At 35.9% G+C, this 24,881-nt stretch overlaps 1 protein-coding gene across 1 annotated transcript in view; it reads left to right on the top strand.

Annotated features, from left to right (window-relative positions):
* Positions 1-24,881, top strand: part of CSMD3 (CUB and Sushi multiple domains 3) — a 721,079-nt gene that overhangs the window by 477,548 nt on the left and 218,650 nt on the right. The window contains exons 27-28 of the mRNA XM_054816701.1: positions 497-699; positions 19,750-19,941. Coding sequence (XP_054672676.1) covers positions 497-699; positions 19,750-19,941 — 395 coding nt within the window. The remainder of the gene's footprint in view (positions 1-496; positions 700-19,749; positions 19,942-24,881) is intronic.

A 24,881-nucleotide genomic window follows, 5' to 3' on the forward strand; every position in this document is an offset into this window, starting at 1 on the left:
CAAAGTTGTAAGATTGAATATGTACAAAGTAAAAAGTGCTAGAGTCAGCAGAACCATTTAGTGGAAGAGTCTACATTTTTGAAAAACCCTTGCATTTCAGTAGCTATTTTAGTTAGACATTTATTCACACTGTATCGCTAATTCCATGAGTTCACAGTTCTATTTAACTTGTTTTGATGAGAATGGGATACATAATAGTGTCTTAAGAAAAACAAAACTATTTTCTGAAAAGGTTCTATGGATACTTATATATTATTTGAATGGCTAAATTAATATATTATTTCATGGTAGACTAATTCAAATATTAGTGGTTTTTTTTAGTTTTAAGTACATTTCTGTATGGGGGTTTTATGCATCCAAAGGAAAAGGTGTGATACATTATAGAAAATCACCCTTGGACACCAAAGTTCATTTGCTTTTTTGGTTTAGTTTTCTTGCTATTGGTATGCTGTTGAGTATTGTAAAAGCTGACAATAAAATCATGGTATTCTTACAGCCTCCAGTTTCTTGCTTTTGATACTGAGGCATCCCATGACATTCTACGAGTTTGGGATGGTCCACCTGAGAATGAGATGTTACTTAAAGAAATTAGTGGATCCCTCGTTCCTGAAGGCATTCACAGCACACTCAACATAGTAACTATCCAGTTCGACACAGATTTTTATATCAGCAAATCTGGATTCGCCATACAATTTTCAAGTAAGTTGGATGCATTTATTTTTCTTATAAGGTGGTTTACTCACAGATAATTGTAGTGCTGGGAACAACTGAAATCAGTGAAAACATTTTTTACTATGGCAGGGAAACAATTGGCCCAGTGTTACAGAGTTTTTTGTAAAGTTATTTTTTTTATCTTAAAAAAAAAAAAAAAAAGAAAAAAAAAGTCCTTTGCCAGTTTGGCTTTGTTTCAAGGGCAACTGGGGCAGTGCCAGAATTCTCATAGTTATCACTAGTGTTTTTCACAAATGAGGTGATGTAGGCACGTTAAAGGCTCCATCCTTTTCTTATTGAGAGTTCTGCTTTCAGAGACATCTGTGCAGAGTTTTCATTCCTGCTGCGCTTGATTAGGATGAAATGGGAAATAGCACTACAGGAACAGCAGTGTCCTTCTCCCTTTTGCCTTCTAGCACTATTTCATCTTATTACAGGCAGCATGGTGACAAATCTAAACAGTTACTTAACTGTTATTAAATCCCTTTAGACATTTTTAGTGCTGATACAGAAGAAATCATTGAGTGAGGTCCATTTTGACCTTCTTTTTTTCCTGGTCAGTGACATTTATATGTATTTTTTCAAGATTAGCAAGATCTGTTCTAGTATCATAATTTTGTTTAGCAGTAGCAATGTTTCTAACATGGGTTGACACAGACACGCTTAATGATAACATTATTTACCTTGTTGTGCTTCCTGTGCTTGGTAGTTGTATTAGCCCTTGTTTTCCCTTACCCTTATTCCTTCCATGTGTATGCCAAATACACGTGTGCACACACAGTAATTTGAAGGAAGAATGAAGTATGTGACTGATAAGACAAAGATATTTAATGTGTAGTGAAAAAGTGCCTCTGCTCCATCTGCTGGTTTTTGAAGCCGTGAATAGTGTTTTTAATTTCTGAGCTCCAAGATATTTTTGCCATTTTACTCCCTTACCCCCTTACAGAACCTGTTTGGGAGAGTCTCGCATATCTGCTCCTTTATTTAATGTTGAGGCCAAAAAGGGAACGGGGAGAGCATTGTGCACTGAGCTTATTCAGGTAGTCATTTAGGGTGAGTGGAAAAAGAGATTGATGTAGACTAAGAATGGCGTTGCAAGGAAAAATGGATGGGATGTGGGAGTAAAGTCATTAAGCAGCTCCTGATGTACTTCCAGTGCTATACCTGAAAAGAGGTTTCAGAGTTTCATCTGAAAGGAGAGGTATTTTATTTAATTCTCCATGCTTTTGCAGTCTGTTGAGATCTAATGATGACAGTTTAAAGGATACATGAAGTGTTACTGCCTCAGCATTTCTCTTACTCTTCAGTCCAGGTTCACAAAATCACAGTGATCCTTCTCAAATACTTGATGTTGCACTGTTTGGGTATATATTCCTTATTAGAATTGCAGAGGGTTTTTTTTTCCCTAAGTTAAGATTTTAGAAATAATATACAAATACCTACACAACCTGAGTTACTCTGTTGTTGTATGAACATATTATTTTACTAACCAGGAAATAAATATATATGAGGAGATGGAGGAAAGAGAGAGATAATTCTGTGCGACTTTGTTTCAAGCTTTCATATACTTTCTTTGAGTATATAATGTTGTCCTGAGTGAAACAGATGGTGAAACAGCGTACTTTACCTCTAGTGTAATTAACAAACAGAAAGCTCACGCAGGGGAGATACCTGCTTTTACTTTCCTCTTGCCTTTTCATGAAATTGGGTATGAGTAACTGGATTATTGGCCCTTTTTACCTCAAGAGAAATGTTATTCAATGACAATAGATAGGTTCAAAACCTTCTGAAGACCTTGAATGCTTTATTTTTTTAATATTATTTTCTTAATCTGTAAAGTAAAAATCTGTTTCTAAATAGTGGATTAAACTTCTTACCAGTTCCTTACAGGTTTTGATCTCATTTTATCAACTGCTTATATACAATTCAGGATCTGTCATGTATTTAATGAGTGAAAATGTTCACCATTGATAATGTGGCATAATTTGAATTAGACTCCTTTACAAATCATCCAATATATATATAAAATTAATTTGTATCTGGTAACATAAATTACAAGTGAGATAGCATTCTTCACCAAACTAAAGGGTGAGGGGAGGGAAAACCTAGAGAAGCCAAAATGTTATATAAATAGTAGAAAAAAAAAATTGTAATTTAGTGTTATGTATTACAGCTGGTATTATTAGAATTGTCTCTATCTAGGGCTGCTCAACACAGTCTTTACAAGGCATCAAATTTGTTAATGATTTTGTAAAATTTACGGAATGGGAAGGAGAAGAGAGTCGAGAGGAGACCTTCTTGCCCATTGCCTCAATTAGTCTGTTTTGTCTGTTTGTTTTTGTTTGCTTGCCTTTTTTTGGGGGGAAAAAATGTGATTTTTTTATCTGAAACAGTAGAACCATTTCCATGAATTTAGCATTGATAATCTCATTCCATAAGTAATTAAAATGAAGGAAACTATTTTATGCTGAATTTCTAAGGAATACTGCAGACTTTTTTATGGTTGACAAGGATAAATTTTCTAAGTTAGTGCAATTGTGCATTACTCTGAGAGGGAGAAGAGAAAACGATGGATTTGGGGTGAAATAAGGGAGCTCAGCCTGCTCATGCTTCTGTACTTTCCACCACCACCGTGTATCTAGGAGTATTGAAAGTACAGGTTGTTTTATACGCCCAATGTAAGCAAAGAAATAAATGTCACTGCTTGTGACTTCACATCTAATCACTAGGTAGAGCAGACCTTTGATATGTAGTGTATAATTTTCTTGTTGGACATCTGAAAACCATGAATGACTATGGAATGTCTTCATATAAACTTTGAAATTTCTCACTTTCTGCTGTCTCCTTTGAGATGACAGTGAAGGAACACAACAAAAAGCAGAGCTCACAAAGCCTGAAAAACAAAGTACAAAAAGATATGTAATAAAGCAGAATATTTAAAAACTTCATATAAATGTGTAAAAGAAAAATAAGAACCTCTGGGGATTCACCAGTAGGATTGCAATATGAGGATTTTGGAACATGTCTAAATGGGATGAACAGATTGAATAATGTAGTCAGAGAATAGGTGCCAGCCATCTTCCCTTAAGTTAGGAGAAGAGTGAAAGGTTGACAACAGGCCACAAGCCATGTGCGGACAGGAGGTACCTGGTACAGCATATTTTCTCTGAACTGTCAGAGACAAAGCACAAAAAGCCCAATACATACTGGAAAAACACCAATGAAACCAGCAGTAACTTCATTTGGTGAGTAGATTCTGACCAAAATAGAAAATTAGACCTTCAAGAAAAGTGAAGGAGAAACAGAAGGGAACAAGTGTGTATTTGCCAGAGACATGAGATGCATATATCTCAGGGTCAGACAGAAGTATTAAGCATAATGAAATATTTTCTTCAGCTGACATTGCTTCATGTCACCAAGCTGAAAGTAGTAGCTGAAAGAGGAAAAGACAAAGATAACTGATAAAAGTTGAGTGGGAACATTGAAGTGCAAAAAATCAGATTACAATAATTGTGTGTGCTAAAAATAGTATTTTTTAGTCCTTTAATATGCCTGAAGTCTGTAATATCAGATCAGATCCTACTGAAGTTGATGAGATTATTTCCATAGATTTCAAGGGCCTTTGAATCTGGTATTACAGGGAAGTTTCCTCTCTGCTAGCTTTAACAGTTCAGGTGCCATTGATCATTTATGCAGAAAGGGAGGATCTGCATTCATCTCTCACAGGCCATTATTTCACCGTTAATAGCTGCACTACTGAGTCACTCAGCATTACAGACTCCATTCTGCCTAGGCCTAAGTGTGCAGTCACATTTCTGACTAATTAAACAGTACACAATATGGAGCATTATAAGGCAGCCAGCGCAGAACTAACCTGCAAACAGTTTTGGGGGGTTTTTGTAAACAGATACTCTAGCAGTATTTTATATCATGTGACAGCAATTTCTTATATAACAGGATATGCCTTAAAATGCTTGGATTTACTCTACTGTCAAACTAAAGCTGTCCCTCCTTATTTTAAGATTGAGTGAACAGCCCTTTGGAGTTACTTGTCTCTGTGGACTACAGAAAAATCATGGAAAACTTGTGTCATATACTTACCTGGATGACTTAAGTTTGACAATATTAATTTCCAGTCTAGAATTGTAATGCATGATATTGCTCACTTTTATTGCATTTAATGATTAAAAGTTTACAGGTCAGCTTTCTATATTCATATTTAGTACTGATTTATAGCCACACTGTTTTCTAAATGTCCCGTGTTTGTTTTTTTTTGCTCAGTTGGTTGGAGTTTTTGTTGTTGTGGTGGTGGTGTTTTTCCTTTTTTTGTTATTTGTTTTTTCTTTTTTCTCCCTTTTTCTCCCTTTTTCTTTTTTCTTTTTTCTATTTTTTGTGGGATCTTGTGTTCAAAGAAAGACATATTCACCACAGTCTCATTTAGGAACAGGTTTTTGACACCGAATACCCTTTTTTTCTTTTCTCCAGTTTTCCAGTAACAGAGATCTCTACTTCTGACATGTTTAACCTGACGGTGATTTGAGAATGGATTTAGGGAATTTAACTGTTTTCTTTGTCAGAATGCTGTTTACCAGCATGGCTGGTATAGGGATCACTCCCTGACATAACTTCCTCACTTTTCTGGAGTCAGTAAGATAGGATTTATTCTTCCTCATGTCTGTTCCATAGCAGAACCATCTTTTCATCTTAAATGTTTTCATACTCTGTTTTCTGATTTCTTTCAAGTTTGAGAGGAGTCCTTTGGATTTAGAAATTTCAGAATGACTGTTTTCCTATTAGACATAACTGTGAAAGTTCACAATTCTAAATTTAGCCCAGTGGTTTTGTTTTGGTGTTGCTGGGGGTGGTGCTGATGTGTTTTCTTGGGTTTTTTTGTTTGTGTGGGGTTTTTTTTGTGGTTTGTTTTTGTTTTGTCTTTAGCATCGAGATACTTAAAAGAAAGAAGCAATTGAATAAATGTTTCCTTCTATCAGCTCTTGACTTTCTTCTAAGTAGCAGACATTAGTAAAAAGAATAACCATTTATGGGTCTTTCAATGGCAAAAATGTCATTCCTATGTTTGTACAGGACATTAACTGCTCAGTAATTATTATCTCTTGGTTCAGTAGTATATAGGATATATGAATTTTATGCAAGCAAATACTATGATTTAATGCTTCCATGTAAAATGCCCTGGTAAATGGCTTGTAGCTAGAGAGACCTGGAATTCTAGTATGGATAGCTGAAAGCAGAAAGGAAGTATTGAAGGAAAGTGATTAATTTATAAGTATTTTCAAAATTATAAATAAAAAGCCTTCTTGGTCATGTCACCATAGAAATAACTTATTTTAATTATATTGAAGATTGAACTTCCTTTATTTGAACCCCACGCAACATAGTTTGGCCAAACCCTCATGACTTATATCAATGCAAAGCCTACTCACTTGCCCTGAATTTAGAGATGTAGAGTTTAAAATAGACTTTCCCTGACTTGTAACATGTCATTTCAGAGAGCTCAAGCTGATTTGGTTCTGAACTGGGAATGTCATGGGTCTCAGATTAATGTTTTAAGTTCGTATTTCAATTTCATATGTGTGAAACCTATTCTTTGAATCTGAAAAATCTGCTGGTATGTTTTCTGTTAAAGCAATACAAATTAGTTTAGGTTTCTTGGATAAAATTTGTAATTTTCATGGGTCATTTTACTTGCAAACAAAATCCATTAGAGATGTTTATAATTGTCTATAAAACAAAATAAATTTGGAAGTAAAAAAATATCTTTATGTGGAATCATAATGTTATAAATGAAACTCATTTTCTGTTTCACAAAGATTCTCTTTAACTTTCTCATATTTTTTTTTCTCTTTGGTTAATCTAATCTCTTTCATTAAATTCTTTAAAGATAATTATTGATCAAAATAATGCACAAGACAGTCAAATGTTTCTATAGTAGTACATTTATACAAATCTTAGAAATTATTCCAGCTAATATAATTTGAAGATTTAATTAATAGCATGTATTTTATTTTCCATTTTGTATTAGTAACAAATATAGTCAAAAGTATATGGGTTATGCTGTTTTGTGTAACAGTTGTTTTCCTAACAGATAGTTGTGACATCAATAAATGTCAAAATTTGCTCTGTATCCACATATGCAATTGTATGATTTTAGTCACAGTAGCAAATCAGAGAATGAGGGGATAAAAAAGCCTGATCATCAAACAGTAGCCTACATTTAATAATACAGTTTCCCTCTTTAGGCTCCTTTGGGACCAAAGTTATGTGTCTTGATTGACTGGATGAGGATTATGATCTCAATGAAGCTTTCCCTTCCTTGCCTTTCCATTGCTACCAATAAATGAGCAAAACTGCATGAGACCAGGGCTTTCTACTTTTTCTCTCCTACGTACAAAGAAGCGTCTCCCAAACCACTTGTCTTGTGGAGATTTCACCCTGAAAATTAGTCTCTGCATTCATATGCTACATTGTTTATTCAACAGTCACTTTTTGCAACCTTACACAGAACTAGAAGCAAGCTACAGTGAGACTGGCAAATTCATGAGCTGAAGTTTAGAGGAATTATTTTGATGAAGTCATGTAAAGGTAACATTTTGCACCTCAGAGGCCAGTATTGGGAACCCTCAGGGGTCAGTATTGGGACCAGCACTGTTTAACATCTTTATCAGCAACATGAACAGTGAGATCGAGTGCACCCTCAACAAGTTTGCCGACGACACCAAGCTGTGCGGTGCAGTCAACACAGTGGAGGGAAGGGGTGCCATTCAGAGGGACCTTGACAGGCTGGAGAGGTGGGCCTGTGTGAACTGCAGGAAGTTCAACAAGGCCAAGTGCAAGGTCCTGCACGTGGGTCACCTCAATCCCAAGCACAACTATAGGCTGGGCGAGGAATGGATTGAGAGCAGCCCTGAGGAGAAGGACTTGGGGGTATTGATTGATGAGAAGCTCAACATGAGCCGGCAGTGTACGCTTGCAGCCCAGAAAGCCAACCGTGTCCTGGGCTGCATCAAAAGAGGTGTGACCAGCAGGTTGAGGGAGGTGATCCTGCCCCTCTACTCTGCTCTTGTGAGACCCCACCTGGAGTACTGCGTCCAGCTCTGGGGGCCCCAGTACAGGAGAGACATGGAGCTGTTGGAGAGAGTCCAGAGGAGGGCCACGAAGCTGATTGGAGGGCTGGAGCACCTCTCCTATGAGGACAGGCTGAGAGAGTTGGGATTGTTCAGCCTGGAGAAAAGGCGACTCCAGGGAGATCTAATTGCGGCTTACCAGTTTCTGAAGGGGCCTACAGGAGATCTGGAGAGGGACTGTTTACAAGGGCATGCAGTGATAGGACAAGGGATAATGGTTTTAAGCTGAAGGAGGTAGATTTAGATTAGATATTAGGAAAAAAATCTCTATGAGGGTGGTGAAGCACTGGAAGAAGTTGCCCAGAGAAGTTGTGGATGCCCCCTCCCTGGAAGTGTTTAAGACCAGGTTGGATGGGACTTTGGGCAACGTGGTCTAGTGGAGGGTGTCCCTGCCCATGGCAGGGGGTTTGGAACTAGATGATCTTTGAGGTCCCTTCCAACCCAAACCATTCTAGTATTCTATGATCTTTATGTGAAGTTCATCCTGACTCATAGAAATATCTTACAATATGTTTTGCATGTAGCAGTGCAGTATTGAGCTGGTTTTGCAGTATTCTCCAAAAAGGTTTGTTGTTAAGTATTTGGTACAAAACACAGAAGGAAGCAACATGGAGTGGACATTCAGTCACACGACTGGGGAAAGCATTTTCCAATGGCAAATAAGTGAGATGCTATAGTTATTCTCTCTGTTTTCCCTGACAAATTCTGGTATTGTGTTAATGCTACTTTGGATATGGACTTTCTGTTTGGCATTTTGAGCACCAGTAGTTTCCTTTATTTATGATTCACGTGCCATCATTTACAGATATACACAGGCACACACATGTGCATGCACACATACATGTGAGTGCACCCACACGTGATGGGGTCTTTCCTGCAAGTACAGATACATCTTCAGGACTGTTATCCTCTACTACATTCTACTACAGTAGAAAGCATAAGTGTACAGGAGGGACATGCGTCTCTCGTTTTCAGTCAATGAATGTAATTGAAGTGTGTTTTCTATTGTATGTAATCCATACTATAAGAAAGAAAGGTGTTTTGGAAGTTTTACTGCTAGCTTGTAATGCAATGAACATATCACAAAAATGTATATAGAGAGAGGTGATATTTTGGGAGAATTGCAAAAATATATAAGTGAAATTCCTCGAAGGCATATCAAACTAGATTTACACTTGATCAGTGATACTTTTTCATGTTCTGTAACTAATCTCACTGCCTTTTGAAAAGCTTTCACTAGTGGAATCTAGAGCCTCTTTCTTAAGCTGTACTTCTTTCAAATTCTGTATGTGATTTTTTACATCCCATATACATCATCTTATTTCAGTTTTGAGAACAGTTCTTAACATGGAGGTTACTTCAAGTTCGTCAGCTCATTTTCTCTTCCTACTTTCCTGGTTGCCCCATTCCTGGCTAGGTCTGGGTGTTTTGTAACATAGTTAAATTAAAGGGAGATTTTTGCTACAATTTATTGCCATAGAAATACTTCCTTTTTCTTCAAAGCATTCCAGTAAGCTGCCCGACCTCATAAACGACAGATCTAGCAAAGACAGTTGACTGAGGAAATGTTCATCTTTCAGTCTTTTATATAAGACTGTGGAAAAAAAATATTTATGGACTGGTAACTTCAGTTACTGGCTGGACATATTCAGACATGCAGTCTGAGAAATAATTAATTTACATAGAGGAATTTTAAAATCTTGCAAAAGGAAAGGAAAATAAGAATCAGATCTGTATTCTTCTTTATATTCTTATTATTGTTTTGGGAAGGTGTAATCTGTATGAGACCAAAGAAAGCAGAAGCTGTTTTCTGACAGTGTTCTGTAACTTTTTGCAAATGACCATAGTATAATGCTTTTCTAAATCAAAAATTTTAGTTACCTTAAAGGTCAGAGTAATGACATTCAAGTGTATGGACAGAATGTTACCAAATAAAAAAAGCCAATTCTTTATCAATGCCAGAATGTTCAATTATAGTACCAACAAGAAAAAAAAAAAAAGGCAAAAAGTCAACAAAAGCTTCAGACAGACTAACCATCTTTACCAGGTGTCAGGAGCTCCAAATTTGGCCCCATCTTTAAGAACGTCCCAAAAATTAATAGGGTTTTGAAACTGTAAGGCTATAATACGTATATAGAATTTGCAATACTAAAAGACAAAATAGAAAATTTAACTTTTAAGATAGTAGCAATCTCCCCTTCTCTTCAGAGGATTTCAGTTCACCCAGAGTGCAAAATCAAGGACAAGGCAAACCAGCAGTGCTGTTTGCTGTTGCACAACTGTATCAACAGTTGCAACAGAACAAGTTGCACACTGTTCTGTAAAGAATCAAATTAAACACATGTATTTTCATTCAGATCATCTTAATGATCTTTTCAGTAGAAACGATATTAAAAAATGGGTGATCATTGGTAGCGTTTTTCAGTGCATGAGTTCCCCTTGTGTTCAAGATTCTGGTGATTGCTTTCTTGAGAAGCATATTTCTATCTCTTCTTTATCTTCACACGTAAAGAAATATGCCATCTGAAATACGGACAGATCTGGTATAAAAAGCCAAAAAAAAAACCCAACCCAAAACCAAAAACAGTTCCAAAAAAACCCCAAACCTGAAAACATGCAATCTAAATGAAATTAAGATTTTCAAAGCACTTCTCCCCAGCTGAAATGCACTGCCAGCATGATTACATATTGTCACAGTGTCCTTTTAATGCTGAGTTCCAGCAATTATCTGAAACCATATGTCAATTAATTTATTTGGGGCTGGGTTCCATACTCAGTGCCAAAGCTATGAGCAAATGCTTAAGGGATAATAGATTTTCAGAACTGAAGGGTTTATATTTATGGAAAAAGAGATCTACTTACGAACTGGGAAAAAATAGCTCATAAGGTTGTCCAATAAAACATGGTAAAAGCACTGTAGTTCTTCAGATGGTTTTAACAAAATGCATTTTAACAACTAATGTAAATTGACAACAGCAAAAACAATAAAAAAAAGAAAATTAGGCTATCTCATTAAACCTGTGTCTGTTATCTCCCTAAGAACTAAAATGTATCTGACAGTATCATCAGAGAAAGTCCCTTAGGAAAGAAGTTGATCTCCACTGTTCCCCCAGCAAAAAAGATGTGAGACTATACCAGATTACGATGTAAACAACACTTTAAAAACAAGTTCAGTTAACAATTGCTAATAAATACTTTTGATTGATAATCAGTAGAATCATCTGGATACAAATTCTGAATCCAATAGCAATGAAATAATATTTAAGTATGCAGTTGGCCAAGTAGTCTGTATTTTTCAACTTGAGTTGTCAGGTAATCATTCTAAGCATTATCATTACTGGTCATACAAACCATTGCTGTTGGAAACACAGAAGTATAAATCTCCAGATTTCATAAAGAATCATATGCAATACAAAACAAAACCAACATGATGAATATTTAATAACATGGGACTTGGCATCTATGGTAACCACGAATTTATGATGCCTTTCAGAACTACGTCTATTGTTGAACCTTCTTGGAAAATCTAATTGGTGATTCTACACTGATTAAGCTATGTGTGGAGTGAATTTCTCAATGAGCACTAATATATACTAAATATATATAAGGGTTTAACTAAAAAACCATGAATATGTAGCAGGAGAAAAATGAAACGCAAACCACACAGATGTTTGTTTTGTTTTGTTTTTTCAAGGCCCTGGCCGAATTTACTTTTTTGTTTTGTTTTGCCTGGTTTTTTTGTGGTTTGGGTTTGGTTGTTTTTTTTTTTTTTTAATGACTAATAACACTCCTACATGTCAAATAAAATTATTAAAATAAGATGCGTTTCAATAGCTAAGACTAAGATCCTTGAAGCCAACTTTATGCACAGAAGTTTAAGTAATTAATTAAGTCTTTCTATGAGCAGCCAGTTTAGTAAAACATTTGTTATGGACTCAGCTTTTTCCAGCTTTTTAAAACTTAATTTGTTTGTGTTTTCTTTCAAAGTTTCTTAAAGAAAATAATCTTTCCCTGTGTCAGAGTCCTGAGCGCACTAAGCACTCTGGTCCTGAGCAGCCTCCTCTGGGAACCTCCCTTGCCCAGGACCCCATTTTAGCTCAGCACAAGGCTCCTGAGCAATGCTGTAGGAATGCTGGGCTCCAGCCCTTGGATCTACACTGTGGGGAGCCTGGCTCTTCTACAGACCCTTCTGCTCTGTGTTGTAGGGAGCCTGGCTCCTGGATGAACTGCAAGCCAGTTATATCCCTGGATTATATTGCCTGGTTTAGTAGTCATTTTCAGAGGGTAGATACTTTTCCCCAAAATCCCTCCCATTTCAGACTTGTCAAATGTATACTTTAGAGCATAGTATGTTATGGGGATTACCAGGCATGGCTTTACTTTCTATATTGCAACCTTCAAACTTTATGCTATATACCCCTTTTCGTGCTCTGCCCAAGTTGCCATCCCTATAATTTCAGAGGCAGCCAGGGAACCTCCACAGAAGGCTATTGGGAAGGAGTGTTATCCTTCCTGTTCCAATGTATAACCCTTCTTCAGTCATCTGTTTCCTGTTCTGCTGTATGGTACCAGGTTTGGTACTAGGATACATTTGGTCAATGCTTAGTGTAAGAGGGAAATAAGACTCAGAAAGGTTCAATGAGAGTTATAGAGACATGGTGGAGATGGGCCCTGCTATTTGCAAGATAAGTGCCATTCCCATGTCTTTGGACAGAAAAATTACATGTTACTATGCCAGAACCTTGAATTGTCAAAGCGGTTGCTGCTGCTGCTCTGAGACAGTTTGGAGTGTGTGACCTGGAAGCTACTATTGACAATCCACAGTATCTATTGCTCCATCATCTCCCACAGTCCATATAGCAACAAGAGAAGCAAGCCAATCTGCTGTCCCAGCTCTAGACATTTAACACGGACCTTCTCGTCCTCCAGAAGTTCATTCAAGAATTTCATCTGTTCTCTGGTCTTCTTGGAAGATCTAAACCAGAAACTTATACTGATTATTTAGCTATTTTCTTTCCAAGCTTTTATTTCATTTAGAATCCTTAAAGATTATTTGAAACAGAAACTGAAGCTAGGCCTATGCATTGTATTCTTTGAGCTACTGACTCTTGAACTAGTCAGGAAGTTCTATGTGAGAAGACACATAAGTATGTATTCTATTTTCTGCTTCAAATTAGGAGAAATTTGAACTGTGCTCTACCCCAGTTTGCTAGTTTCTGTGTTTTGGGGGGTTTTGTTTGTTTGGTTGGTTTTTTTGGTTTGTTTGGTTTGGTTTTTTCCCATACAAAATAAACCTGACCTATCTTACACCTCCTAATTTATTTACTGTTGCAGAATGTGAGAGGAATAAAACCCCTATTTAAGTGCCTAAGATGGTGTAGCTAAGAGTTAGGTAAACAGAGGACTTGCCTAGGCAGCCTAGAAAACCTTGATTGTGCAAAATGATAAACTCTTTTTGTTGAAGGGGTGCATTGTCCCAAATGAAATTCTGATTCTGTGCTTTATTCTTAATATTTTCCCATTTTAATCTTCAAACAATAACTGACCAACTTAGATAGAATCTGTGGAGTCATGCAAAATCAACAAACTGGGTCTGTGGTTAGAATTTACTTAAGAATTATAATGGCTATGCTCCTAAATCTCTGTTAGATCTACAGCAGAAACAGAAGTTAAAAATAGACAGAAAAATTTATTTCAGCAGTGCTTCTGTTGGCAAAAGACTGAATAAAAACGCTGTGGCTATTTCATTCTTCCTTTTTCAGGAAAAGTTGTATAGAAGGTTGGATTTGAGATAGCAAATACCAGGCTGACCTGATTCTCAAACAGACAGTATTAGAGACGCAGGGAGACCGCAGTGTCTGTACGGGTGAAGGTATTACACAGAGTCTGGGACAGCTTGAATTTTGAAGGTGCGGTCTGTCAGTATTGGTTCAGGCTGATGCAAGTTTGAAAGACCAACAATTATAGAAAGCCTTTATTTAAAGTGATAGAAGGTTAGAAGAACATGTTGGTTTAAATAGGTTAAAAATAATTTTTTTTGACATGCTATGTGTTATGAAGAGCTTGAAATTTGGAAGGCTTAGAGCTTCTGCCCTGATTTTGTGCTCTAGAAAAAGAAAGTTTGGTGGTTTTTTTTCCTTAATTCTTAAATAAACAAATAAATTCCCCCTTTCTTTTCTTGCCAGAAGACATTCACAAATTAATCAAAATGAAAAAGTAATTTTGTCTCATGGTTGGAATTCAGATTCTTTCCAGATATTAGTCTGGTCATACATTAGAAAACTAAATTTAGAAATCACTGTTAACAGCAAGAAATCCCAAGACATTTATTATATTGATCCCAACATCAGTGGAGTCTATTACTGTCTTGTCACACTTTTAATGCCATCTTTCAAAGTATCTTTCCTGCATGAAAATGGAGCTGTCATCTTAGGACATTACAGTCACGTATCAAATTGCCTGGGCTTATGAACTATCAGAAAGCTTTGGACCCTGACAGTAACTTACTATTTGTGAGGCAGGAATGATCAATTTGCAATAATTTAATTATCTGATTTATTGTTTAAATGTATTTCAGTGTCTTATTGTTAAAAAGATATATCAAAATGGTTTTATACCCCATATCAAGGAAATTTGTAGATAGATCTGTGTTTAAACTCCTTCTGGGTACGACTGAATGCTGGTTCAATAGTTTCTGCAGCTCTGCAGGAGCATTTGTACAGTCATGTTCAGCAAGTCAAGTGATGATTTAAGATGCTGACTCCTCTCATCTTAACTACTCGGAACATATGAATCTGTTTATATGAGTGCTCTTAGGACAAATCCAAACAAGTGTGTTGGGGGGGAGTGGAGAGAGGGAGAAGAGGGGGATTTTTTACATGGCTTGGCTGCTATGAATCTCCAAAACAAGATTCTGCCCCACTTCCTTCAAGTCACATAGCAGCAATGGGATAAGATAACTAACTCTCCAGAATAAGAATTACTTGTGCCTGTGCATTGGCACATGTTTTCTGGAGAACTGGTGGTCTCATATTCAAAGTCTACTTTAGGGAATATGTTGTGTGGATATCTGAGATATTAAGTCTCACTTGTGGGTCCTTTGGCTATTTCTGTATTAGCAAATAACACGTTAAGAGGAGCTGGTATACAGATTGAAACAGCTGGCACTGAAACACTGCTCCCAACACTGTTCATATTCAGAGATATTCTTAGTTCAGAGTTGTTCTAGTGTAGTTCAGAAGTGCATCTTCCGGTTTAGTTTCATCCAGAAGGAATCAATTCATGTGCTCCAAAACCATGCCCCAATGTAAAACAAAATGCAGTCTGGAGTTTTATTTCACAAACACACTCAGCTCTGAAGTGTGAAATGCTAATGTTGAAATGCGTTCTGTCACTCTGACCATGTAGAAAGACATGCAATTTCTGTGTGTCTAATCTGTCCACTAATCTCTCACCCATTGAACAGTTTGAGCATAGAGTTTCATTCATCCCCATCCTGAAGATGGAGTTCTTGGTCAAGAACTGTCTCTTTGAGTTCTTAATCTAGCATAAATCTTTCGACTGATTGCAGTGTGTTTATTCCAAACTAGCAATTCCCAGAGAAAGAATAAAATAGGTATCTGTATTTCTCTGTCTTCACTAGGGAAAAAAAAGCTTTTCAGATGATCACACACAGGTTTAGGCTACATACACAGTTGTTCTTGTACCTGTCATGCTGCATGTACTAGGTAATACTGTCTTTTTCCATCTAAAATGTAGTTTATAGCAATTTAATCCATTCCATTTACATATCACACCTCACTAGCTATTCAAGACAATGTGAGTGTAAAAGTAGTCTTTTCTTAACTCTCAGTTTACAATGATTGTAATAGAACAAAACCCAATCTATTCTTTTGTTACTTATCTATCAATTTTAATATGTCACAAAGAGCTTTAGAGCCTATACATGAACTTATGGGGAATTGTGATAGCCAGCTCCATTTATTTTGCAGAAAGCTCTCAAGACTGCATTGCAGGTATGATAGCAAAGTTATAAGGGACGTTTTCATTCCTGAGGCTTTTGCTTACTCCACAAGTTTTCATGAGGCACGATGAAGGTAGTGATTGAGGTCACTGAATATGTAACAGGAAAAAAAAATCAGTTCTTGCACTGGAATATACTCTTCATAAGTAAAACAGTATAGATACTTCAAAAGAAGACAAGAATAGGCTGAAGGAAGATAATGAAATTTAACTATGTTTGCCTTGTCCGGTATGCATACCTATCCAAGGTTTTTACCCATTTTTACCCAATCACATTCCCAAAGGGTTCAACAAACTATACTAACTATTCTGTAAGTAGCTTTGTAGCTTTACAGGGTACTTGCACTAAGAAATCATTACTCTGATGATATTGAAGATAATGTCACACAACTGTGTGAATAAACAAATTACATTATTAGCAATATCCTGGAGGTTTTTTCCTCTCTTTCTTAAAATGCCTCCTTAAAGTAGCACTTTAACAGAGAACATAGACATTTTCCACAGATTTTAGACAAACCAAAACTAAATTATTATTTATTTATGAGAAAGTAAAAATAAATATATCATTTTACAAATCCTAGTGTTTTTAATGGCATGCTGGGTTCTTTCTTTCCCTTTCTTACATTTTATTCATTGAGACTACATTAATTTATTTTTTATCAGCCTAGTCAGAATTTCTGTATGAAACTCATAGTTAGTTCTAAAATAGCTCACCTTGTCTGTCAGACTGTTTCATAAATCCTTCAATTAGAATTGATACTCTTAATAGAGCCTTGAACAAATTCTGAAAAAATGAGAATTAGACTTTTAGAGATTGAGTATTCAAAAGCCTAAAATCCAGACTTAGTAGCGATTTATCTGCTTCCACTGTGGGAGCAGAGAACCTGTCTTTTGCATTCTAGTCCTAAAATGCAAAAATCAGTCTTAAAGCAGTCTTTTTGTTTGTAAATAAAGTCTGTGTGTATTTAATATGAATTTGCAAAGTTAAAAACCCGTCATAGAATAGTTTAGGTTGGAAAGGGGCTCTGGAGACCTGTAGTCCAACACCCTGGTCACAAAAGAGTCAAACAGATCAGGCTGCTTAGGGCTTTGAATATCTCCAAGGTTGGAGGTAACACAGCCTCACTAGAAAAATTGTTCTGGTGTTTGACCACCCTCAGAGTGACCCAGTTTTTTCTTTTATGCAGTTGGAATTCTGCTTGTTGCAATTTCCGAATGCTTTGTTTGTGATTTTGCTGCACACTTCAAAGAAGACGTTTTGTCTTCTCTATTCCATTTCTGCAAAGCTGCTTTCCAGCAAATTGTTGCACGGGATTGACTTGTCCCAGATGCAGGATTTCGTATTTCCTTTTTTGAACTTCATGAAGTTTCTTTCAGGCCTTTTCTCCAGCCTGCTGAGGTCTCCCTAAATAGCATTGCTGCACTAGAGCATATTAACTGATCCTCCAGTGTCTGTAAACTTGCCAAGAGTTTACTCAGTCCCACTGTCCCCATCTTTAGTGAAGGTTTTGAACAATATTGAAGTCCACTGCTGAGGGACACTGCTGATAATAAGCTGCTGTCTTGGTTTTGGATCATGGGCACTCTTTGAGCCTGGCAGAGCAGCCTGTTTTCCATCAATTTCATACTCCACCTATCCAATCCATGTTTCACCAATTTGGATACAGAGCCAAAAGAGCAAGAAGTAGGTTGAACAAACATGCAAGTATGCAAGAAGGCTATTATACGTGGCAAAAAAGGAAAAGGTTTTCAGTTTGGCGTATACATCTCATATTATGAAGTTAATTTGCATAATTATTACTAAGTGATGAAAACCCCCCGAACAATTTGCATCAGGAATTCCAAATAGATCTGGGTGGCCTCTTACCTTCTGTTTCAGCCACATACAATTCTTTTGCAGAATGATACAATCTAGTAAGAATAATATGATGTACTAATAACTAATAATAAATTTTATAGCAACAACTTTATCTCTTGAGCACTTCAAGACTGCTTACAAATTCTGTGTAAGTATCAGCCCCCATTCTTCTAGAATGGATTTCAACATGTTTTAAATAAGACACAGGAGTGTTACTCTTGTTTATGGCAAGGTTCGAGGCAGGTAGTATTTCAGTGGGCAGAACAGAGTTTCTCTCCAAAATGGACTGCTCTGACTGACCAACACTTAATCAAAAGATGCAGTGTGTTCTGTGTTCTCAGCAGGGAGGAATGCAGACTAATGTATGACTGGTTTTACTACTTGCTTCAGTCTAAGTTTACCTTAAGGACTTCTTTTAGAGTTCTGACTTGCATTAACATTATGAACCTTTTCATATTTGATGAAATTTCACTCCTGTGTGATCTAGCTCCAATATCTTATTGTCTTCCATGCAACATTTGCAAGATCTGCTAGTATAGCGTAGTGAAATTTAGTAATTCCATATTTTAGCAATATTTTTTTCTAAATTAAAAACCAGCAGTTTATATAAAGATATAAACAGGAGTCCTGATCATTGTGTCTAAAGCGGAAATTTAAAAACTTCCATAATTATATATTAAAAAATCATTATCTTTCATTTATTATGCAGTAGTTAATATTTTAAAGAAATATTTATTTAATCTTTGAGGAATAAGGAGGAAAAAAATCCCTAACTTCTGGGCATAATTGATTTTTTGTGTGTGAGGTTTTTTGTATTTTTTTGTATTTTTTCCCCTTAACTCAAACTTCTTATATGGGGGAGGGAACAAACCATAAAAAGCCCCATAATTTTATAGAGCTGATTCTTTTATTTTTTATTAAGTATGTCTTGGAAAGCAAGATACTTGGGTTTTTTTAGGGAAATAACCTATTTAGACCAAGACTACTTCTTCAAAAACATACTAAATATATAAACCACACGCATTTCAGATGAATACATTGCTGTCTGCTGGTATTAGCTCCCCAGAAAGAGGGCATCTGAATTAAATCTTAGTACTGCCACTTTGTGTTTATGTTACACAGATTGCTGAGCCCAGTGGGACTAGTTCCGCAGGCAACTCTGACTTTTGTTATTTATTTGTAACACATATTACATGTTGCAATTCTATAATGTAAGTAGGAAATAATATTTACTTAAATAAACATTGATGTGCTTACTTTTCACATGAGCTTACATATTTTGGCGCATAATATATTAAATAATATGTTGATAATATGTTAAATCTGGGGAAAATATCTATAAATCTCTCATACTTCTCTTGTAGTCATTGTGATTGTGTGTGCAGTTTTAGTAATAATCTGTACTTACGCATTATGTGTAACTGTATATTCTCTCAGACAAAGTCCATGTGTATTTTTTGTGTGGATGATTTCTTTAATATTATTCCAAAAGCCTAGCATGGTAGACATGTCATGTGAAGGGTATAGATATGAGTGATCAATGGAATTCATTTCCAAATTCACTACTGTTACACAATACGTACACTAAGAACTATAGAATTGTAGACTATTGAAGATGTGTGCAAGCATAGCTTATTGCACAACCTGAGGTTCCTAATTCATTCTTTCCATTTTTCATATTAAAAAATCCTCTAAGTTAGAAGTGTTGAGTGTCCAGGGTACTAGGAAATCTACTTTTCTATATACATATTGCAATATTCCACAGATATCCCCCTGCAAAAAAAAAAAAAAGGTTAAAAAGGTTAAATGCAAAATTAGACACTTTCAATAATTAAAACAGGTGGTAAAAATTAATAGTATAAAAGCAGCAGACTGTTGGAAGATTTTTCAGAATTTTAGAAGTGAGAAGGAAAATTTTGGATTTGCAGAATTTCCTGATTAGAAAAATGTAATGGGGCAAAAATCAATTGAAAAGCTGACTTTTTAATTTTTTTTTTTTTTCCCCTTCTCTGCTAGGTTCTGTAGCTACTGCCTGTCGTGATCCTGGTGTTCCTATGAATGGAACTAGAAATGGGGATGGAAGAGAACCTGGAGACACTGTCATTTTTCAATGTGACCCTGGCTATGAACTTCAAGGAGATGAGAGAATAACCTGCATTCAGGTAGAAAATCGGTACTTCTGGCAGCCCAACCCACCAGTCTGTATAGGTATGCAAAAAAAAAAATCGAATAATGCTTTCCTAAATTTTGAAATTCTGATGTAATGAATCACACCGCCCTAGGAACTTTCTCTGAAGAACAAATGCAAACAAGTACAGCATATGTGATAAATTAGTCTGTATAAAGCTCCAATGGACATTACCAAAATCTTTCTTCTGTAGTTGTTAGTATAATAGTTCTCATCCTTTCCCTCTCAAGGCCATATCATTTACAATTTGATTGTCTGTGACAGAGAAAGTAAGAAAGTCAGTGTCAATGACAATACTAACTTTGCCTTAAAACTTGAAAAATGGTGATAAGCATGGAGGATTTGGTTAAAGTTCATATGCTCATGCGTACAGAGTATTAGGCAGATGACCTAGTAAATTTATAGATCAGGTAAAATTCTGCAAGAGCTTAAGTAGAATGTAACAGGAAAGAATGAGAAGATGGTAGCCTAATTTCTCTGACAGTCTTCATTATTTTAGAAAGAACAAAATTTTCATTGGCAAAAATTATTGTCTCAGTCTCTAATGCTATTCTGATTAACATACCTCATACAAAATGGATTGTGAAAGCATTAAACTTGGTTAACTGAATCATGATGAAAAATAATAAGAAATTACAAAAAACTCTAGTAGATAGTAGCCTTCCAGTAATTTTTTTCTGAGGCAATCTTAATCATGATTATTATTGATCTAGAAAATATCTAAACTATCACTTCTAAAATCTGATGTAGAGGTAGAGTGATAAATGATCAGAGGGTTATGTGCCATCTGGCTAGTTTGGTAAATAATGTAATGATGCTTATTTTCCCTGTATGTTCTTTAACGCAGTCAAATGTGATATCATGATGTAGAATAATACAAGATTTTGTCTCAGGGGACAGCAGCTTCTGACCTGAAATTCCCTAAGAGTTGTGATAGGTAACCTGTTAAATAGGATCTGCAAGTTTTATGGTGCAGAGAAGAAAGAAAATGGGCCACTCCAAGGAAGTGGAAGTGGAGGAATACTGCACAGGCCAGTTGCAGTGGAATTACCTCGAGTCACATCATGATGAGACACTGTGCTTACTGTCCTGTCCAAAGCTGAACCACCTGAAAGGAGTGTCTGAAAGGAGGGGGGTAAAAGAAGGGCACCTAAAATAGTCAGACAAGAGCCCTCGGGCCCAGAGTGGTGTAGAGTTGACACCACAACTGAGAGAACATGAGTTTCTCAAGGGCATTCTTCCTGCTTTGTTACCCCTGGTATTCTGGTCTTGGGCAAACTAGACGGAGACCACAATTGCTAGGAGCACTTCTATAGCTTTCAGATACTCTCTTGCCTTTAATAAACTTAACTTGACCTTAAGATCTACATCCTATTTGCATATGCATGCATGCACACACACCTCCACACCCCGCCCCCCACCACCCCCATGTCTGCAGACAGGTATTTGCAAACATATTATGGTACTGACCTGGTGTCTGTGGCTATTCTACTTCCCACGTCACAGAATCACAGAATGGTAGGGGTTGGAGGGGACCTCTGAAGATCATCTAGTCCAACCCCCCTGCTAAAGCAGGTTTGCCTAGAGCAGGTTCGCTCTAACGAACGTCAAAGTGTTATTTTCTCTGTTCTTACTCTCCTTACCATGCCTTCATGTGTACTGTGAGTGTATGGGCTCGAGGACAAGAATTGTTTATGCTATTTGCTGGAAGACTGCAGAAAATAAATATTTTATTGCTTATCTCTTATCATTCCTATATGCCTAAATATGTATTTGATAATAATGATAACTCAACATCTGTAAGTTTTAAGGGAAAAAGTAAAAGGAATGATAGAGCTCTAGGAACAGGCCTTAAATTAGTCTGTTGTATCTTACTGCCCTTATTTGATACTGCTGGTTTAAAAATATTTTTTTAACTATTAATTAAAAATAATTACCCTATTATAAAGCAGTGCTAGCAGTTTTAATCATTATCAATACTGAGTTGATGATATTATTAAATAGATTAAATGTAGGTGCTCACCTGTCATTCTGTCCTTAGTACATGTGTAAATATGCATGCACTTGTTTTCTTAACTCCATGCATCCATTTACCTAATACTTGTAATTTCCATACTTTATGCACAAACACCTACTGTACATAGTGTAGCAAGAATGCTTATTATGATGATTTATTGGTGAAATACTAGGCATGAAGTAATTTTATATTGATTTCCTGTAATGACACATTTTGGGGGAATATGAGCTGCTAATAGACTAACGTAGGGTGTGCAAACCTTGGCTTGGAGCCCAAAGATTTCAAAATTGTCTGTCATAGTTCAGTACACTCTGAAGTTCATCAATTTTTTTCCAAAATTGTAATATATTCACTTATGTTGTTTCCATGCCTGTAAATCAAAACTGAACAAGGCTTACTCTACACATAACTTCAAGATCATGATGGTTTATCAAAGTCTTAGAAAAAATAAACATCATTTTGATGCAAGAATAGAGGCAGGGATAATTCCTGAGGTGTATTGTTGTAGCATGTTCTAGATTTATTTTATTAGTTCTTTACACTCCAAAGTGTCTTCCTAATTATTAATGTTCAAAACTAGGTAAATATAGTTAATTATTCTTACCTGTGGGACTGCCTTGGTTGTTTAGTTTCCTTCAGTCTTGCACATAAAACAATTTTAAGAACATCTTCATTTCAAAAGTAATAACAACATGAAAATTACAAAGAGCTAAATATTGACTCAAGTATTTGAATGAACGATGAAAATTAGAGATTCTTCTATACTGAAGATATTCTGACAAACTATAAATTTGAGAATATGTCTCTTCCAAAAGACAGCCCTTTGGCTTATGCATGTGGTGCCCAAAATAGCTAGGTGTTTTCCATTCCAAAGACTTCCTAGACCCTGTCTTGTTTAGATACCAGAATCTCAAATGATTGTATTAGCTTAATTTATTCAGGGATAACATTAAAAATAATGACATGCAAAAAGTCATTTTAGGATTAACGTTTACTATATATTTAGGTGAAGTCAGGACTGTCACCCAGAAGTTTCAGACTTTCTGCAGAAAGTTTTTTTTTTAATTATGACTTGATTTGGGGTTTTTTTTTTCAATTATTTTTTTTTTCTATTGATTTGTTTTAAGCAATGTCTTGGTTTCCATTTTTATTTCTATGGAAAAGTTTTTTGTAAACTGAATTCCAATGCTGCTTTCTGCAAAATGGGATCTATATGATATTAATGCAAAGGAAAATTTCAGCAGTTATTTCATATTTAATTGCTATTATTTAAATATGTCTTCAGACTAGATATAAGGAAGACATTTTTTATGATGAGAGTGGTGAAGCACTGGAACAGATTGCCCAGAGAGGCTGTAGATGCCTCATCCCTGGAAACATTCAAAGTCAGGTTGGACGGGGCTCTGAGTAATCTGATCTAGTTGAAGATACCCCTGCTCATTGCAGGGAAGTTGAACTAGTTGACCTTTAAAGTTCCCTTCCGACCCAAACAATTCTATGATTGTATGATTCTACATTTAATATCACCTATTTTTTAAAAAATAGCTAATGAAACCATATATTCTTTTTCTTTTGTTAAGATGTAATTCAGTGAATCAATAAATAAATAAACACCAGAAATTTCTGTAATAGTACTTTCACAGAATCATAGAATCACAGAATGGTAGGGGTTGGAAGGAACCTCTGGAGATCATCTAGTCCAAACCCCCTGCTAAAGCAGGATCACCTAGAGCAGGTTGCACAGGATCGTGTCCAGGTGGGTTTTGAATATCTCCAGAGTTGTTGCCCTCCAGAAAAATTAAATAGGTTTTAAATAAAAAAACCAACACAACCTGTACTTCATCCCATAGAAACAATAACTGCTAAGATCATTACACAGACAGAGTGTCTGGCACAGTGCTTGATTACAACTGTGTCTACACAGAAGTTTATAACGACAGGTTGACATAACCTACATCTAATTTTTACTGTGTAATACATTATAAATACATTTTTCGTTGTGTATTGACATTTGCCTTTTTCTCTAGGTGGGCTATTACATTTGTTCAGTCTTAGGTCTTGTGTCTAAACTAATACTATAAAGATAGGTGTCCTTTAAACTTTGTTTTCATAGCTGGTCTGCCCTCAGTTAAAAACAAAGTTATGACAATAATAACGTTGCAGACATTAAATTCAGAAAATTATAGCTTCTGAAACACAAGAATTTAATTCAAGTACCAAGAGAAAGAAAGTCTTTAAATAACTTTAACTGGAAAAGGCTAATAACATTTTTCATTAGATGATGTTGACTTTCTCAACTTACCATCTAATGAGTTAAAAAATACAATAATCTGAAACTACTGTATCTGAAGAAAATTCTACTTGGGAGATATTTTAAAAAGTTCAAGATTAATGGGGGTTTTTTACTGCTATTAATGGTATAGCTTGAAATAAAATACATTTTGACTGTTCAACTTTGTGTACTTTCCCTTTACTCCCTGGAGAGTCTTTCTGATTATCAACTAGATCTTGGCGTGAATTAAATGAAAGAACCAGTCTCACTGTAACTGCTAATGTGTGTAAATGAAAAAGTAAGTAGATAAGAAAGAAGCTACTGCTATCAAATATGCTATCAATGAACTTAACAGAACTAAACTAAATCAAACCACGTCAGGAAAGTATCATGAATGCAGACACTGGCAGAAAGTAGTCTGGAACAAGGACATTATTACCCTTATTGTAAAACTAAGTAAATGTTTTGTACTAAGTGAAACTTTTCCAGCCTGTTCCCTTGTAGCTAATGAAACTCTCTCTAGAAACTGAAAACCTCTGAGAGAATTCTATCATGATGAAATTTGTATTTGGTGATTGTTAAGAGAAGAAAAAAAAAAGTGCTACATTTGGAAAGTTATTATATTCATTTACTAGTACTATTTATTTATAACATTTATGTGTGCCTAGAAC

Source organism: Grus americana, chromosome 2, assembly GCF_028858705.1.
Source record: "Grus americana isolate bGruAme1 chromosome 2, bGruAme1.mat, whole genome shotgun sequence".
Taxonomy (NCBI): Eukaryota; Metazoa; Chordata; class Aves; order Gruiformes; family Gruidae; genus Grus; species Grus americana.